At 33.3% G+C, this 20,723-nt stretch overlaps 2 protein-coding genes and 1 long non-coding RNA gene across 3 annotated transcripts; all 3 read right to left on the bottom strand.

The window, feature by feature from the left end:
- Positions 1-882: 882 nt before the first annotated feature.
- Positions 883-9,503, bottom strand: LOC124458114 (progranulin-like). The gene is made up of 10 exons (XM_047008232.1): positions 9,471-9,503; positions 8,162-8,194; positions 7,804-7,862; positions 5,465-5,636; positions 5,116-5,346; positions 4,764-4,997; positions 3,889-4,122; positions 3,078-3,308; positions 1,639-1,860; positions 883-1,103 (listed from the first exon to the last, which is right to left on the bottom strand). Exons 1-10 carry the CDS (start codon positions 9,501-9,503, stop codon positions 1,080-1,082), a joined length of 1,473 nt encoding a protein of 490 aa, XP_046864188.1. The 3' UTR covers positions 883-1,079.
- Positions 9,504-11,998: 2,495 nt separating this feature from the next.
- LOC124450755 (inhibin beta B chain-like) lies at positions 11,999-16,688 on the bottom strand. The gene is made up of 2 exons (XM_047001434.1): positions 16,210-16,688; positions 11,999-13,350 (listed from the first exon to the last, which is right to left on the bottom strand). The coding sequence occupies exons 1-2, from the start codon at positions 16,535-16,537 to the stop codon at positions 12,617-12,619; spliced, it is 1,062 nt and encodes a 353-aa protein (XP_046857390.1). The 5' UTR covers positions 16,538-16,688; the 3' UTR covers positions 11,999-12,616.
- A 955-nt stretch (positions 16,689-17,643) lies between these two features.
- LOC124450844 lies at positions 17,644-18,969 on the bottom strand. Its single transcript, XR_006950233.1, has 2 exons — positions 18,871-18,969; positions 17,644-18,005 (listed from the first exon to the last, which is right to left on the bottom strand). It is a non-coding gene; the product is annotated as an uncharacterized LOC124450844 (long non-coding RNA).
- Positions 18,970-20,723: the final 1,754 nt, after the last annotated feature.

Raw genomic sequence — 20,723 nt, forward strand, 5'->3', positions numbered from 1 at the left:
GGCACAAACTCTTCTGCTCTTCTAACAAGTCCAAACTCCAAAAACTACGACCGAATACATCCGGCTCGTCGTCTTCAAAATACACAGACTTCACTAGAATAACTAAAATATTTTCTTTAACAACTTGATTATTCGCGGACATCCTCACTCCACATAATGTCAAACAAAAAATAGCAAGATATCTCTAAAAGAATCTTAGATAACTCTTATCTAAGATTCTAAGAGTGATCTAAGATATCTCTAAAAGAATCTTAGATCACTCCACATAATGTCAAGCAAGATATCTCTAAAAGAATCTTTGCTATAATCTCCAGAAATGCAAATAAATTCAAAAATTTCAATAACACCTGGAATTCGGGAATTATCTTACACATATTACCTACATTAATATTCAGCATAGCATTAGATACAAGTGTATAGACAACCGCTAATTTCAAATTCGAAATACCTGTATAACAAGGTCATTGGCTATGAACTCCCAAAAAATGAAATTCATCCAATTGACGGGCATGTCACAAGAATATCACAACACACGAGGATCCAATCACATTTCAAAGAGATCAGAAGAGTAATGGGAAAGGATAATGAAGAATATTGAAGAATGCGTTTCAGCTGATATCTTAGGCGGTAAGCTGACCACTTCTGAAAACAAATTAAGTTACATCGCCATGAGCAAGAGACAGATATACTGTCTATTCTTGTTCTTTGATTCTTTCCTACTTGTTCATGAATGATGATCCTGATAGATCCAAAATATCTCTGGAACATCGAATTCTTTATGTTGAACAAAAAACTTTCCGATAATTGTTGGGGCACAACATTGCCAACAAAATAACAAAGGTGCTTTTTCATAGAAAACTTCAATGAAAAAATCTCGTGTAGTTCAAAACAAATTAATGATTTAATTATATTTTAATTAAGTAGTAAAGAGATACCATGGGAAAAGCAATAACAGCTTTAAAGGGCATAGTGCTAATTTTGCAAAAAATCATTTTTATAACTAAATTTTATAACTAAATATTTGTATATGAGTCGTACGTCATTCAAAATTTCTGGTAATTTCATAAATCAAGATATCATCAGATCTGCAATGGTTTCTTTGCCTAAAAGGAAAGATTTTGTACAATCTAGAGAGATTTGCCACATTATTCTACAACAAAACGAATGACATTTCTCAATTCTCGCAGTATAAGAATAAACAGTAGAATAATTTCGCTGTTAATTCGATTATGGGCTGCATTTAGCCAACTTAGGTCACTATCAACGATGAGCAGCCAAAAACCTAACAATACCATATGCAAAGTCCAAAACGTTTGGCAAATTAAGGTTTCCTTGGCAATAAGCGATGAAAAATGTGACATCGTCTTGAGTTCCACCTCAAGATTTACACAATCACTAAACATCGTTATTGAAATACATGGAATCATTTGATTATCATGGACCATGCAGTTCTTCATTTATACGACTCATTGCTTTAGGCAATGCAGATGTGTGCTTGTATCAAAAATTAATTTTTGCATTGAGTTTAAAGATGTTATTCTATAGCATGGTGCGTTTGCCTAACGAAACTAACATAAACAATTCTGTAAACAGGAATTAAGGTATCAATGAATGTATCGATAAAAATAACATGTATACCTTAATTGCATGTTGCTTCTTAAACAGCTGCATAACACCAGGTGATTTTATGCATTTACTCCCATGACACATCAACCCTTTAGGACAACAGTGTTCATGATCTGAGCAGCATACTGCGTCTTTTAATGGACAGCAACCCCATCCCTTTTCATTCCCCAGTGAGCAGCACGTTTCTCCATCTTTGCAAGAATATTCACCTCCAGGGCATTCTACCTCATTTACCTAAAAACAACATTCGTATAGTTAATTGGTTCGTTCAGCTGTCGGAACTTTCTTTCACAGGAAATTTTGCCAAATTTCATTGATTTCAAAAAGTGGAAACATCCTCATGCGAATTAAAAGTTCGTTCATTCTGCACAGAAAAAACAAAACGTGAAGTTAAACAGTAAAATTAGAATGTATATACTCTTAGCGATACGTAGCTAACACGAAATAGTAAATGCCAATCAACATATAGCAAGTCACGAATCGTCTAAAAATACTTTTTACATTGTATAAAAACTACTACAATAAAACCGTTAAAATGAATCAGCGTTTTGCAGAAGAACAAAATTCTGTAAAAACTTGTTGCCACAAAATTTGCTTCAACGATTTAATGGATTTTTCTTTTCTTTGGTAAAGTGAAAGCTGCAGCATATTATTGATCTGGAGCATTCCATTGAGATTCATGGTTCAAACTTTTTCATGATATATACGATTTTTATGAGGAAATTGATATTTTTAATGGTGTATTACATTACATTCAGACATCATCTTTGCATCTTACTACAACCTTGAGCCGCAAAAGGACTGGAGCCCCCCTGCCATAGAATTTTGCCACTATTTTGAATTTTTGAAATTTGTCCCTCTAGCTCTGCTTTCACCCAACATAGAAAGTCAATAGCCGAAGAGCTCCACAACAAACATACCAAGTCATTACTCCACTTCAATCACCAAAATAAAAGTGAGCTATCTAAATATGCGTTGCAACTCAAGGAACTGAACAAACGTTTAATGTCTCATGGTCTATAGTCAAGTGCGCACCATCAAGAAAAGCTGGAAGTAAATCGCGTTGTCTATGTTTGAAGGAAAAACTTAAAATTACAGAGTCAAATCAGTACTTATTACTGAACAAAAGATGTGAGATGTTTGCAAAATGTCGTCACAGAAAAAAAATTTGCTGCGAAGTGTTTTTGCGCGCCTAATTGTTTTGGTTTAAATTTAAATATTGAGCGCAATCATCTGTATGACGTGTACATATGTTTAGTGATAACGTCTTTATTCGCCTGAAGATCGCCGATAGACGTCAAACACTGTGTAGTGAATCATTTTGATCATGGTTTAAAAATAATTTCAAAGTTATATGTATGTACATAAATACGACGAAAAGTGCTCAATCTCGGAGTAGAGTAGAGCATATAATACAATTAAAGTAATTACAATGGAGAATCAATGCTTACCTTTGATACAGTTAATACTGCAGGTATATTTTTGGTGATAAATACACTTCCCTTTACTGGAGAGCAAGATAGAGTTCTATGGTTGCATCTGTAACCTTCAGGACAACATGTTCTACTTCTTGGACAACAAACAGCATTTGTTATTGGACAGCAGCTCCATTCATTCTTTGATAGTTGACAGCATGTTTCGTAAGAAGAGCAATGAGAATCAACACATTTGATCTGGCTGCTCTATAGCAAATATCGTGTACATATGAAAAACAAGAAAGATTTATATAGATGTATGCAGGGTGCATCAGGAAAAAGTAGATGAATTTTTAATGTTAAGTTATGTATACATTCAGGAAATTATCACTGGATTTTTGCTAGTTCGGATGCTTTAGTTAACACTTAATCTAAAAATAAAAACAAGCAGAAAAGTCGACTTGAAAAATTTGAGAGCGGTTTGTACTTTGTATAGAAACTGCATTTTTTGATGCCTTATGCAAGAAGAAATAAATAGATAAAACATAATCTTGATTTCATCAATCGGGTGACGTTCTACGCTTAGAGTGAAACTGTTTTTCTAGTCTTTTGCTTAATTGTTTCATATAAAGTCATAATTAAACTCCAGACGGGGGGGTGGGGTGTGGGTGCAAGAGAGTGTTCTGCTTGAAAGTAAGTTTATGCCTATAGATAGTGTATTTGTTGCTATCAAACAATTGCCAAATGGTGATGAAAAGTGTTAGACAAGGTGTGAGTCATAAGTAGAAACAGAAAATAACACAAGTTTATGCATCTGGAGCCGGATAGAGATTATCGCAATTTTTACCTTTTGGAGTGCAAAGGTTATCTTTCTTAAAACCAATTCTGTGTTCTGATCCTTTGATAAACATTTGCCCTTAGAAACATCACAAGTGGTAGATTCAGGACAACAGTGTAGATGGTCAGAACAACAAACTGCGTTTTCATAAGGACAACATCCCCATTCACCGCTAAGTAATTTACAACAAGTTGAGCCATCAGGACATTCGGCAGAACCCGCATCACAAATCACAGAGTTGACCTAATCAATGTAACAGAAATGCAGAAATTTATCAATTTCCAAGCTTTTTTATAAATACGGGCTTTAGAGTCTTTGCAATTGAAGAACTCTCGGAAAGAGCCTGCATTAATGACAGGTACTACATTGAGAAAAGCTACTGTAATAATGAACGATACTGCATTCATGAAAGATATATCGCGCTTATGAAAGATATTGCATTGATGAACATAATGCATCGACAAATGGTGGTTATGTGCATCTATATGTATTTGCTTAACATAATGTGAAAAATCCAGTTTATATTGAAATAAGTGTATTTATATATACCAAAAATAACTGTTTTAAAAAATCAGCGAAAATTCATCAAGTGATTAAGCTTTTGAAAATGATAAAATGATAATATCATCATCTTATTTTTACAATAATAACTTTTAAATGATAACATTGAAAAATGAAATTTTAAAATGACAAAATAAAATGATAGTATTAAAATGATAAAAAATGATACTATTAAACTTTCCACATAAAAATACATTATATTAAGCTTTCAATAATACATACTCAAATTCTGAACATCTGTCTCTCTCATCTGAACGTTTTGGAAAGGAAGAAGACAATCCGAAATTTTATTAAGCAAAATAAGACTGCATTGTATTACTTACCTGGCGAGTAGTATTACTATTAAGTGCTGGTACTTTTTTCAACATTGGACGAACATTTGAATCTTTATAACATAGCCCCTGTTTGCAGACGTACCCACTCTCACAACAGTGAATACCATCAGAGCAACAGACTGCGTTTTCAAAAGGACAACATCCCCATTGACCGCTAAGTAATTTACAACAGGTATTTCCATCTTGGCAATAAGCAGTGCTGTTGCATTGAACCAAATTTACCTATATTTCATAAATTAATAAAGCTTTTTATTGCATTAACAGTACAGCATATATATATGTATATATTTATATATAGAGAGAATATATTTTATGAAGAGTATTTCAGGTCAATTTTTACCTTTTCGACTGGAACCGTTATCTTTCTTAAAACCAATTCTGTGTTCTGATCCTTGGATAAACATTTGCCTTGAGAAACATCACAAGTGTCAAATTCAGGACAACAGTGACTACCATCAGAGCAACAAACTGCGTTTTCATAAGGACAACATCCCCATTGACCGCTAAGTAATTTACAACAGGTATGTCCATCTTGGCAATAAGCAGTGCTGTTGCATTGAACCAAATTTACCTATATTTCATAAATTAATAAAGCTTTTTATTGCATTAACAGTACAGCATATATATATGTATATATTTAAATATAGAGAGAATATATTTTATGAAGAGTATTTCAGGTCAATTTTTACCTTTTGGACTGGAACCGTTATCTTTCTTAAAACCAATTCTGTGTTCTGATCCTTTGATAAACATTTGCCTTGAGAAACATCACAAGTGGTAGATTCAGGACAACAGTGTAGATGGTTAGAACAACAAACTGCGTTTTCATAAGGACAACATCCCCATTCACCGCTAGGTAATTTACAACACGTTGAACCATCAGGACATTCGGCAGCACCCGCATCACAAATCACAGAGTTTACCTAATCAATGTAACCGAAATGCAGAAATTTATCAATTTCCAAGCTTTCCAATTAACGTTCAAGAATACTAAAAAAAGATACTGCTTCAACGACATGTGCATCAATCTAAGGAACTGCACTGATTCATGAAAGATACTGCATTCATGAGAGATATGCTGCATTTATGACAGGTACCACATTGAAGAAATTAAGATACTGCATTAATGAAAGACATTGCATCAATGAAAGGTATTGTAATTGATAAAAAACACTGCGTCAATGAAAGATATTGCGGGAATGAAAGATACTGCAACAATGAAAGACACTGCATCAATGAAAGATACTGCATCAATGAAAGACACTGCGTCAATGAAAGATACTGCAACAATGAAAGACACTGCATCAATGAAAGATACTGCATCAATGAAAGACACTGCAACCATGAAAGACACTGCATCAATGAAAGACACTGCATCAATGAAAGACACTGCATCAATGAAAGATACTGCATCAATGAAAGACACTGCATCAATGAAAGACACAGCATCAATGAAAGATACTGCATCAATGAAAGATACTGCATCAATGAAAGACACTGCATCAATGAAAGACACAGCATCAATGAAAGATACTGCATCAATGAAAGACACTGCATCAATGAAAGATACTGCATCAATGAAAGACACTGCATCAATGAAAGATACTGCATCAATGAAGGACACTGCATCAATGAAAGATACTGCATCAATGAAAGATACTGCATCAATGAAAGACACTGCATCAATGAAAGATACTGCATCAATGAAGGACACTGCATCAATGAAAGATACTGCATCAATGAAAGATACTGCATCAATGAAAGACACTGCATCAATGAAAGATACTGCATCAATGAAAGATACTGCATCAATGAAAGACACTGCATCAATGAAAGACACAGCATCAATGAAAGATACTGCATCAATGAAAGACACTGCATCAATGAAAGATACTGCATCAATGAAAGACACTGCATCAATGAAAGATACTGCATCAATGAAAGACACTGCATCAATGAAAGATACTGCATCAATGAAAGATACTGCATCAATGAAAGATACTGCATCGATGAAAGATACTGCATCAATGGAAGATACTGCATCAATGAAAGATACTGCATCAACGAAAGATACTGCATCAATGAAAGATACTGCATTGATGAAAGATTATGCTTTGATAAAACGTACTGCATTGATAAAACGTACTGCATTTAAGAAATGGTGGTTATGTGCATCTATATGTCTTTCCTTAACAAATAGTCCAAAATTCAGTTAATATATAGAATGTAAACCTTCATTGATGTATCGCCGAAATAATTGTTCACAAAATCAGTAAAACTACATGAAAAGAGATTAGCCTTTTTCTTAATATTAAAATGATGATATTAAACATTTGATACAAAAACACATTAAATTAAGCTTTTGATAATATATATCCAATACCCGTCTCTCTCATGCAACAAACATTTTAAGTTTAAAGGATTGTAAGTTCACGCTAGACTAATTTTTTTCACTTTTCTACAACTACCATGAAGTAACTCATCTGCTTTTAATAATCTGTACGATCATGGCAAGTGAAACCTTTAGTCCATTGATTGGTTCATTGGAATAAAAAACAAGTTTTAGATGAGGAAACTCAATTAACGACCAGATAATCTAGAAATGTATCATTTTCCAAACTTTCTAGGCCCTAACCACAATCAATATTTTTACTTGAAAGTCAAATCACCAGTTTGTACATCATCATCATACGTTTAATCACATATGGTCATGTTAGATCCGTTGAACGTCAACCGAAGCATACACGTGGAAATATAGAAGTTTCATATATGCGAAATTATGAAACGTTTTGGAAAGCAAGAAGACAACCCAGAATTCTATTTAGAAGAATGAAACTTGCATTGTATTACTTACTTGACGTGTAGTATCACTATTAAGTGCTGGTACTTTTTTCAACATCGGACGAACATTTGAATCTCTATAACATCGCCCCTGTACGCAGACGTACCCACTCTCACAACAGTGAATACCATCAGAGCAACAAACTGCGTTTTCAAAGGACAACATCCCCATTGACCGCTAAGTAATTTACAACAGGTATTTCCATCTTGACAATAAGCAGTGCTGTTACATGGAACCAAATTTACCTATATTTCATAAATTAATAAAGCTTTTGTTTAGATAAATGTAACTTACGTAGAACACAACATGAACTTATTAATACTATGAAATTTCTTGTGGGAAAATAGTTAATGTGCTCATAACCTCGTTTTGGATTTTTTTTATCCTGGCAGATCTCAAAAAAGTTAATAAACAATTTTTAAATCAGTTTTAACACACAGAAATATAGAAGTTTCATATATGCAAAATTATGAAACGTTTTGGAAAGCAAAAAGACAACCTGGAATTCTATTTAGAAAAATGAAACTTGCATTGTATTACTTACTTGACGTGTAGTGTTACTATTAAGTGCTGGTACCTTTTTTAACACAATATGAACTTATTTATAGTATGAAATGTAGTTAATGTGCTTATAACCTCGTTTTGGATTTTTTTATCCTGGCAGATCTCAAAAAAGTTAATAAACAATTTCTAAATCAGTTTTAACGCACATACAATATTTCCCGAAAAAATACAGCTCAAACACAGATTAAGCGCACTCAAAGTTCTGGATCCCAGAAATACACTTTCAGCAACAATATACAAATTATATGGTAAACATTTGCGAAACATGCCTTGTTTATAACTGTTTTAACACTGCGCAGGTACAAAAAAAGTGTACTGCGAAATGAACTCAATAATTTCCACAAAATGTATTCCAGTTCTGCAGTGTTCGCTACTTTTTTCCAAAATCTGTATGTGAGTCGTTGTAACTTTGGAAATACGCATGTTACTAAAAGAAAATATTCAAAAGTCTATCAAAATCGCTTAAAACCCAAAATAAGGACATATGAACTTTGAAGGTTGGCTTAAAGGTTTATGTGTTGTACACTTTGAAGCTTAACTGAGAGGTGTCTATGATGTAGACTTTGTTCTTTTAATGAAGAGATAATCAAATCGTACTCGGAAATATTCTGTTTGAAGTTGTTCTTTCCTTTTAAGAGGAAGAAATACATTATGTTTGTCAGTTTTGCTGGGTCCTGTGTTTTTTTAAGAATGGTATGTCATATGTTTGTAAATGATGATGGTATGTCGTGGCTAATGGTATGTCGTGGCTAATGGTATGTCGTGGCTTGTAATGGTATGTCGTGGCTTGTTTGTTCGAACTCTTCGTTCGAACTTCGATGGTTCATTTTTAAACTTTTTAAATGTTTTGATAATTTTTATGTAAACTTGGTGTGAGGCTAAAATGTAGCTGCAATCAATATGGAGACAGATAACACTGTCACCGTTGCATAGTGGAAGTAAAAAAAGCGTCATCAATCATTCACTACATCAATCAAAAAATCTGAATTTCTTTACATTTTAAAAGAAAAATGTAAAACAGTTTATGTTGGAAGGTACGAAATCAACATTGGCGACTTTTACGATAGTAAATAAATTTACGGCGAAAAATTCGTTTTGCTAACCTTATCTCCGTGTTTTCCAGGAATAGTTTCAAGTAACGAGGATGGGCTGACTGCTACATTCACAGCAGATGAGAAATGGAGTAAGAGGGCGGTTATCAAAATACTAAACATCTTTCTAAATTATCGAAAAAAATAAACAACATAATTTGATAAACCATATAAAGTTAATTGGATTAAAAGACCTACCATAACTGATTGATAAAATGATTGATATGCCATGTAAAAATTAAAACAAAAAAATATATAGTTTAAAAGGAATGGACGAGGTATTACGCATATTATATCTTACTTGTATTGAATTTCGCATGGTGCTCATTTTCAATAGGCTGGTACAATTAAATACAATTATTATTCACTATATAAGCAATTTCGGTTTTAATCATTGTTCTAGTTGGTTAGCCACCAGAAAATAGTTCCTTAAATTATCAATTCGATGACGTTTAATTTACAAATAATTCATAGTATTCTGTAACTATATGCTCAGCAGTCAGCCTTATCCAATAATTGTTGATTAAAGTACAATACAATTGACTATGGCAGTAGCATTTAAAAACGGAGTTGCATATGGGCAGCCATTTTTAATTTGACCGAAAATAGACCTGGAACGAGGATTTCGGCCATACCACGGCAAAGTACGTTAATTTTAAAACAGTGAACTGGATGTTTAGATAAATGGAAAAATGACAGAAGTCAGAAAAAACTGAAGCCATCATTTCTTCGCCATCACTCTTCAAGGCTCAGTCTCTCACGCGTTCATAAATCAATTGTACTTTTCTCATTTTGTCATTTTAAAGTCCTTATTCTTCAGCTTTACTTCAACTTCTACTGATTTCATATGACTTTTCTGCTTCTTGAAGAAAATCTTTTGAACGATGTTGATTTCAATCCTACTTGCTAGTTATCCAATGTGCTGTGCACATACACAGTATTAAAAAATTTTCAAATAAACTGAAAAGATGTGTGGGGTAGATTTTATTTCACACAATTTATATATTGAATGAAAAAACCTGCATCTACTATACATTTTTGTACATAATAGATCTGGTTTTCTTTTAATGCACGTTTAAAAGGGGAGGTCAGACGGTATTTCCTCACAATTTGAATTTTGGGTTTGTGAAATGCCATTTCTGTCGTTCTTGGAAAATATTTTACAGTCTAACTGCAGTTACTAGAGCTCGCAATGAGCCATAAAAATCTCACCTTTTAAAAGGAAGTGATCAAATTTCATTGTCGACCTCTAACGTCATAAAACTTTGTTGGGTATTAAACATATTTTACAATAAGACTTCGAGAAACAGATAGCCTCGTTGTAATGAAAATTTAGCAGAACTGACGGCAATCAATATTAAAATTTATAAAACATCTGTTTTCAAAAACTGTTAAAACATTTTGCGATTGCCATTTGCAATTGTGCTAAATTTGAAATTTTGTAATCGAAACTTGATGCTGAGGCGTGTGCCACACGGATAATGCGTGAGACTTGGCAGGTAAATCTAAAACTGTAATCTTTTGGAAATTTAGTACGCCTATTGAGCTATTGAAGCATGAGAATCAAATACCTTCAATGCACGAAAGCGAAATCTAAGAATGTATAACACTCCGCAGTCTGCCAAATACATTCCGTGTAAATATAATATTAACTTTATTCATTGCCAACTTTGCGTTTAGAATTACGTAAAATATTTGCGAGATATTATTTCAAATTAGTGCTATCGTTATTCTCATTGCAAATATATAAAACAATTTGTCATTTATTGCTGTTCTTGATTTCACTTAACTAAAAACCATTCGACATTAATCTTATCTTGAGTCAAACTGAGGCATGAAAAAATAAGTAAAAATATGCACCAACTGCAACGGCGAAGGGCTTGCTTTAGACTATTTAATGACTAAAAGGTTAACAGCATAATTTAACTGCCTCAGAAAATAGAAAAAGCTCTGAACGAAAAAGCACAACACGCGAAAAAGTAATTATATGCGTTCGGTCGTTGATATGCAATCGTAAATTGACTAAAATCATATATTTTTTTAATTATTTTGGTACGCTACAAAGCAGCCTGTACTTTGCCTGAATTACTTATCTTATATTACTTTCGCTATTGTGATAATCTATTGTAAATGAAAAATTACAAGAATAAGTAGAAAGAAATCAGATAGTTTTTGCCTTTTGAAAACAACGGTTTCTTATTTTATGTGAAAATCATTAATCAAGGAAGCTGTTGCCGGGCCGTGAATCTTCTAAAAAAGAATTGTTTTCGCTTTTATGGAGGCAAACCTTCACGCATCAATGATTAAAACCCAGCTTAGCTTTTTAGTTTAACCGAACAACAAAACTGCGCTTGTTAGGCTTTTGTAAAGGATTTGCAATGACGTACGTTGCTCGAGATTTAGGCCTGTTTTAGCTAGTGCAAACGGCAAAATATACCGTTCATGCAATTTTCAATGAACATATTTGGATTCCAGGTAATTCTACAAACTTTAGTAAATAATTACGCATTTTATATTACGCATACGTTTTCAATATGTGTTTCGAAACGAAACCAAACGTTGAAGCACATGTTATGCAAGCTGGAGCAGATGTATATAGCAAAGTTATACGTGGCATTCATTTTCAATTGTGTGCTTTTCCTTGAGTTTACACAATGTAGTTAAATCTCAACTCACCAGTCACGAAGAGACCCAGCTATGTCCAACAAGAAACACAAACTCTGCTGTTTAGTTTAGTAAATTTAATACACAATGTTTAATACATCAAGTGTCATCAAGTCTCATTACTTCAATAGATCACATGAGTACGATATATGATACGCGTTATAGTCAGTACAATAAAATCCGATACCTGTCATTATTCGTTTAAATGAAAACTTGGTATGTCTCATTTTACGTATATTCTGTACAAACAAGACAACATGACATTTTGTAAGTCCTAGAAGTCTAATATATACTCCGATGTACATATTTCTAAAATGGCTAAATAATGTTTGTTTAGATGAAGAGTTCAAGTTGATTGGTAGTTGAGGAGGCACTCTTATCCATTAAATGCCGACAATATTTACACACAATATGCAAGGAGCGGTTAATATTAACAAAATACTTGTTTTGTAATTCTAATGTTCTCTCAAGAGAATCGTTTTTTATGCTTTTTGTTATCAATAGAAGCACCCGTTTTCAAATAATTATAAAGGACATTAAAAAACTGGCCTGTTTCCTTAAATTGTCTTAAATATATGTAATATATATGTAATATATATATATATATATATATATGTAGGGAATACTTTTGTGTCAGGCATTACCAGCTGCTTGTTGCGAGAGTTGCCGTCGTTTTATTGTTATGAGCATTCACAACCAGTTGCAACAGCATTTGGTAGGTCTTTTTTATTTATGCTACCGTTGTCATCTTGATAAAGTATTGAAAGTGGGCGAAAAGAACTTACAACACAACAACTGTCGTTTGGATTAGACGAACTACTTGGTTGCAGTAAGTTTATACGATTCATAAATAATATTTGAGGAGAATGTGGCTGGCATGAACCACGACAAAAGTTCAAAGCAAATTTCTTGGGTTGCATAACGAAGAAAAAGCCAAGTTTTTTAAAGTCTACCATGTACTTTTGCAAGCAACAAGTTCCTGCGCAATTGGAACGTTGTTTGCGCATTTTTGTCAGCGACTTAAGACGAAATATCACGACAGGACGTCGTTTTTTGATTTTACGGGAAAAAGCGGAAAACGTTCTACACTTCTCGCAAACAACTTCGATAGAAATGTTTCTGACAAAACCGTTGCTGGTCTTTGGTTTTGCTTTCAAAATTGATGTTATGTCCAACTTAACGATTCCTTTGCGAATTTTGATGGCGTCAGGATAACCTTTAAGAAAGTCGAGTGAATGGGACAACCCATGTATTCTTATGAATAATGAACGATGATTGAGTTGTGCTTTCTTTGTGTGCAACAATTGATCACGAGGTATGACCAACACCGCTGAAGAAATTGCGCGAAGCTCTACGTTGCTGTTGAGTCGAATGAAAAATGATCTTCGAGATTTCCTTTTTTTTTCATTAACACCTGTAAAATGTATTAAGTTGTGATTACACCCTTGCAAACATAAATCATGGATTTCTAATGACACCATGCTGGCATCCTGAAGATATATGAATTGAACTATGTAAATAAAAAATAAATTTTTTAGTTATATTATTTGAAAATTAAACTTCAAATTACACGACAACTTGAAGATATGAATTTTATGTTATACACGCCGTGCGCGCACTGCAATTGCTCCTCAAAGTACCCTACAGTTGACATGAAGATCTTACTATACAAAATTTAGCTTACAAAATGCACGAGCTACAATATATTTGATGTAATATCATGTTTTATCGTGCAGATGCTTTAGTTTACAGGCTAACTTGTCTGCATTATCTCAAAGCGATTTTAATGTAACTGAAAACTACAGCTACCATCCAATGAATAACCACCTTTCTCCAACTAATCCCCAAGCATCAGAAAGGCATTTTCCGTTACGGATATAGAATTAAAAGTTTGATAAAACAAGCCACTCGAGCCTTACAAAAATAGCGAAAAATTTAATAGGTCAATAGACTCCATGCAACGTCGAGATTTATGGCAAAGTCACACGGACTGAGGGACACATGTATTGCAACATAATACAAACAATACTTAAGTAAAAGCCAGTACTTAAATAAAAACTGATTTTTACACGTGAACTTTACTGTTTGTTTTTCAGTTGCGTCACAAAAATCGGCCTTTAAAAAACATTGGGAAAATAAAGTTTAATCTTTGCACCAATTATTGTATCGCACTTCGTCTTTGCGATAACACCTTTAAAATTGAGAGTTTCCGTGAGAGCATTTTAAGAGTTTTAAAACTTTTAATGTAGTGAAAAGTTCCACCCAAAATTTTTGACTTAACATTTGAATGATATTAAAAGCAACACACAGGTTTATATTAACAAAAAAATAGATTGTGCCTATATGACTTTACACATGTGGTATGGATCGAGGGCAAGCTCACCAAAATAACAAATATGCTAGCATGTACATAAAACATAGCAATAACTAGATGCATGAGCATTTTGCGCGTAGTTAAGCCCACCAAAACGATTCAGTTAAGTGAAAATAACCAATCACACACAATCAAATCTCCACTTGAGCGATATAACACAGTCTTCCTGCTAATAGCGGTACCTGCAGGGCAGAAAGTAGTATTTCCTGCAATGATATTTAGTATGCATTCATTCTTCCATATTGAATCAAAAAGAGCTAGTGATAAAAACCTATGCTCTCCTTTATAGCTCCATCTCCAGCATTCAAGTAACAACAGATAAATGCAATTGGGCGTGCTTTTAACATGTGGTGAGTTAAAAAAATCGTGCATTGATAGTTGATCAGAAATAAACGGAGCAAGTAAAAAAATCAAGACATTCAAAAACATTTACGTTGATTCCAACATAAAAAACCCTCGATAGTTAGCAGTATGAGACAGTACATCCATGGTAGTCTTATTAATAGTATATTTAAGGACAAGCACTTCAATCCCTTGATGGTATATCGAGGACAATATATGCTCTTTCATCTCTTGAAAGTAAAAATCTTAGAACTAATACTTCCATCATGCACTTGATGGTATATCAAAGAACTAGTACTTTCATCTCATGAGGAATATATAATATATGGACAAGCATTGACGTACGTTGTGGTGACGTACTACCATCTCTTGATAGTATATCTAAGGACTGGCGCATTTTTGATTGTTCAGCTATTTGGACAAGGACGTGTGTCTATCATTGGAGGTAACCCTTCACTGATAGCATGATTGTGATCACAAACGCATTCAAACAGTCCATTCACAACATTATGCAATCATAACAAAACTTTTTCATAAGTTTTGTTTATAATTATCGCAAGATCAAATTGCTAATCTCCGATTCCAAATAATTTCAAGGTTTTAAAGAATTGAAAATCAACAAACTGACAAAATTTCACGGCAGGTAAAGTCAATGAAACAAAAAAAATTTCCTTGTGTTGAATTGTTTTCGTATACACGCGGTACACATTGCTTTGCAATGCTAAAATTTGTAATGAAGGAAAATTAATTCATAAATAATAAGTCGACATGCTTGTTGATGGAACCATTCATCAACTTCAAATATTCCAACAGGATGCAACAACTCGAGCGCACATATAATCATACAGTCGTCCTATAACCTAAATCATATGTCTTCGTCGACCCACATATATATATATATTTTAATATTTTACGATTCTTAATCAAATAAAATATTTAATGCCTGTTGTAGACGATCAAATTGTGTACGTATGATCGCAAGATTAATGTGTTTGTATAATAATAAATAATTACTAATTTCGCAACAAATTGTTTTTGAGGCTAAAATGACAAGTCAAGAATAAACGAATTTACATGAATACATGATACCAGTTTTTATTTTCCTTTTCCCAAAATTTTACTTTATATGGTAGGTATTGTTCACACAATTGTTACCTATACAGCTATATATACACATGCCGACGTAATTAAGCCCCTTATATAGATACTGCGACGAAAACGCATCGCGAAATGAGTTTAATCGAACAGTTAGCAGTTGGAGCTCTACGATAAAGAATTGACAAACATTCCGATACTTAATCACTAAGAAGTCGCTTGGACAGATTTAACATAGTGATTAGTGACTGTAATTGACAATAATGAGACCTATTGCGTTAATTTCTTTAAATAGAATATTTGTTTGCTCAATAAATTAGTTCAACAAACATGCAACAGCCAAATCGTAAAAGCTTAAATCTATCTTTATTGAGCAATAATCTGAAACGTATTTAATTATATCTCATTACGATGAACAAAGCGCTTATTGCTGCAAATTTATTGGAGAAAATTTTGATATACCTGGCTCCGCAATAACAATTACTTCCTTTGAGACTTTCCGTGTCTTGATTTTGTTTTCATCTTTTAGAACAGTATGAAGCAACCTCTTTGGAACGCGAGATGTGATGGACATATTTGGAGGGCTTTTGAGTCCAAGCATTCTCAAAATTTCCTGTTTCACCATAGCCGTTCGGTATTCGTCTAACTTTCTTTTCTCGGCCACTGTGATATTTGGCGAATTTTCTTCGTCGTAAATCTGCCGCAGAATGCTATGAATATCTGCATTTACGCAAACTGCGTGAAACTTAAAGACAAGAAGTAATGAGAACCAAGAAGAATACACCTTCATGATTTTGTCTGTTCAAGATATGCGTAGTACACGCGGCGCACAACGAAGACAGATATGAAGTCAATTATGAGCACTTCAGCTAACGGCTACTTGAGTTTTATCGTGAAAAGCTTTTGCATCACTTTACAGATTAAATTTCAAAATGAAAAAAGCAGCAAAAAGGTCACGTCAGCACAACGTTTTTGCACCCGCAGTCGGAAAATATCGATTAACATTGATCAAGAAAAACAGATGTCAAAGCAGAACACTTATATAAAAAATTACATGTGGTATTCTGTTATATCAATCCTTTTGCAATTTTGACTTGCTTAAACTGTGCACTTACTAGAAAAAAACTTGGATCACGAGTTCCATTTATATATTTTGTATGTAGATTAAAAAGTATTTCATGACTAGAATTTGGATGAAAGAGCGTGCGTTAATTGGATCAGGCGTAATCTGATGACGATTATAACGCAAACTCCATTGAGTTGAAGTGAAATCAGCTGTTGTTTTGCTTGATAAGTGAAAAAATGAAAAACGTTATCATGTGAGCTGTAAACACACTCGTGTGTAAGATTTGTTTGGTCCGATAAGATGAGAACAGCACACCTCGCAGTTCAAAAAAAATATCGAGCATGCGTGTGGAATGTCAGATATACGTCAAAGCACTCAACGTAAAAGATATGTACAACATTTCACAAGCACTTGTTTCATATGAACATAGGAAACTACCTACATACCATGCATTTTAACGCTTTGAAGTTCTTGACATTGTTCCATCAAAGTTTAATTAACAATTATGTTATCTTTTTGACCATTAATCGTGATTTTCTCTATGTTGGAAAAAGCCTTATTGACATCGTTCAAAATCAAAGAAAAAACACCTCTTATATTTATGTAGTGAAAAGTAAATTGATAAATATGTGAAAGGATTTACTGCTGTAGAAGGAAAAAACTACCATAGCTCTTGAAAACCAAGGCATAAATCTTTTTTTATCCATTATTCCAAATAGGGCATCGTGCTGGTTAAAAACTACCACATGTCACATGCACGTATTCCGTTGATTATAATGACATCACTACATACAGAGAGGGCAATGAGAGAGAAAAGCTTCAAGAAAAAATTTTTCAAGAGTTTTGAAATTACCTTTTCATGCTGTTTAATAGAAATAATGAAATGGCAGTCGTGTATTTAATCAATATAGGAAGACCTGTATATATTTTTGTTAACGATATTTAGGTAACAGTCCTTTTCCTGTGCAGCCAGTAACCACGCAATCTAAGAACATGCGCGAGATTAAGTAATTGTCTGTTGCAAACATCCTTGACCAAACCGTTACAAAATATCGAAAAACGACGCAGAATGAAAAACTGAGCCTTGTATTGGATGTGTATATGAGATCAACGCGCCGTACAGCAAATTCGTCCACACGTACGAAAGATGACAATTATCCCAGTCAGACTGGCCCTACCCACGAAAAAATCTCTATAAAAAAAACCTCATACTGAGAGCGGAGTTAAAGAGAACTCAGCAAATATTTTTATTATTTAAACAAGCCTTGACTGACTGACGATGATTTATGTAATGTCATGTGTATCAATCAAGCACACAATAATATCACGCAACATGCTTTAGAATTTCTTGACTGACATGAATTTTTCACTATTTCTAGTTTACACAACGTCTACTATATTTCAATTATACTATATAAACAACAATAAATACAACGAAGAAATTTTGCGCTAGTTTCATAAAGCAAAAAAACAACAACAAAATATTTGGCTCATTGGTGGGTATTTGCGTACATGTTTCAGAAAAAAATACTTAGTTGATATTAATAAAATGAAAATTGGTGTTAGTAGTGCTATTAAAGTCCATCATATTTTACTTTGAAAGAATGCTATTCATTTAATATTTTACTTTGCTACTTTCCTAAGAGCACTCTTAAAACTCTAGGAAAATCCATCATAATCTTAATTATGAAGTAAAAATAAGTCGCGTGGAAAACATACGATTTTACGTTATTCTGCCTATCATATATTTTGAATATGTATAGAACCTGCAGCTGTTAGAATCGGTGCGTCTACCTTTCAATTTCTGTATTTAATAATTGGCATTTAACAGACGTGAGGCGCTATTTTATGTTGGAATGGCGACGAGTTGAGAGCATTGGAATACAATATTATTTATAAGATCCCCCATATTTTAATAACGTAACCCAACAACCATTAATTCCGCTAGAATTTACTTTACACTTTTTAACATTAATGACCAGACATGACCGACATTGAACATCATTTTATCTACGAGAGCTGGTTTTTGTAGAGTAAACATATACGTAAATACTCACTTTTTTTGCTTTGATGTGTGAATTAACATAAAAACTGTTCAGTTTAGGTTATTGTTTAATTTATACGCCTTTCAACATGAAACTTTTTAATTAATCATCTTATACCATTGAAGAAATGACACATTTTAATTGACATGATGATTCATGAAAGAGCTGATCTAACTGGCGATAAATGATATAGAATATCTCTAGTGACTGTCTACGACATTTTTAGGTACGCACGTATAAGAACACCACAGTCATGAGTCGACTATAAACATAGGACAATATAAATCAATAGAAAAAGTCGACTAACTGAATGGATATTATGGGTTGTTGATTAATATAGCAAAAGGTTTTATTGTTCTTTCCATGATCTCAGATTTCATTTCGGCGAAATGCTCTTTGGTATATAACATTTCAACACTCCGTAATAAAAATTGTAATTACAGCTAACTTTGCGTAAAAAAAAGAGATGTCATTAGTGTGCGAAATCATTATTTTTTTGTATGTTACAAGTAAGTTTGTTTTCTTTGCGTCCTTGTGAAATGTGTCTATGAAAATGAAAATATGTGTGCTTTAGAATAAACATTTCAATTGATATGTTTCATTCTTATCACATAATGAATTTCTCCAATTTCAAATGAAAATGGCGTATTTCCCACGATGAACATAAAAAATCTTCATAATTCGATCGTTCACATGAAATGCTTGATAGAAAAATTTCGATGCCTAGCTGTTTGTAACGCAACTTTGCTTGACTTGCTTATAGCCGTAGATGCAAATGAGGACAGATATTTGACTCGATTCATGGCTGACCCTTTCTAAATTTTGACTTGGACGAATTACAAGTCATTCGTATTAGTATGAAAGGAAATCATTTTGGCCTTATTAATTTTCACTGTCAGTGAGATGTGTTAAATGAGGCCAGCTATTATATAGACGATAGATGTCTGCGCACATATCAAATTTGAAGGTTCTATGGAGATTTAATCAGTGGGTTATTTGTTAAAATATGGCAAGATAGTCTAGGTATTCGATTAAGAAATTTGCTCTAGAAATGGAATCAATGTTGTTTGATAAAATGTGTCACAATGTAGTCCTCGTTTGAACTATTTAGCTAAACTGTATTCTAGAAATATTTATATAACCAATATTGCATGTGCTAAATCAATATAATGGCTAATGCCATTATAACCTACGTCATTTGTGAAAAAAATTTATTGTCGAAATAATAATTGCAAGCACATTATGTTGACATAGCAGGTAATTCACTTAATTTATTAAACATGTGTTTCTCAGAGGCAGAGGGTTCTTGAAAATTGGATAGCCAACAGCGAATCGAATCTTACGTCAACTAACAACAAGTTTAACAAACCAGCTTTTTCTAGGATAGTAACATATCAAAACAGCAATTCGATCGGTAAAACTTGTTCTTCGGGAATTTTCGACCGATCATCATTGTTATTTATATATATATCGAGCGGTTACAAAAATACTCTAACGTGTCCTGGATGTGTCATTGTGAACATGACCATACAAATGTATGAAAATCAAAAATTCAAATTTTATCACTTATCATTGAAGAAACTCTGATTTCTCAATGGAATTTACAATCTTTCTGACAGAAACATAGAAATAATGGAACATTCGATAACTCTCACTATTTAAAAAAAAGACCGTGCGTATCGATTGATATGCTCCCGGTGGAATGGCACGAAGAATTGCGTTCATCCTTCAAGCCATATTTGGAAAAGTCCGTACGTCATTCATGACTACGTGCAAGGATTTGCCATTTAACGATTTTACAATCTTTGCTTTTTACATACCACTCGTCAAATCATAAATCATACTGTTTACATGAGATTTCGATT

The sequence above is a fragment of the Xenia sp. Carnegie-2017 genome, unplaced genomic scaffold (genome assembly GCF_021976095.1).
Source record: "Xenia sp. Carnegie-2017 unplaced genomic scaffold, XeniaSp_v1 HiC_scaffold_1, whole genome shotgun sequence".
NCBI lineage: Eukaryota > Metazoa > Cnidaria > Anthozoa > Malacalcyonacea > Xeniidae > Xenia > Xenia sp. Carnegie-2017.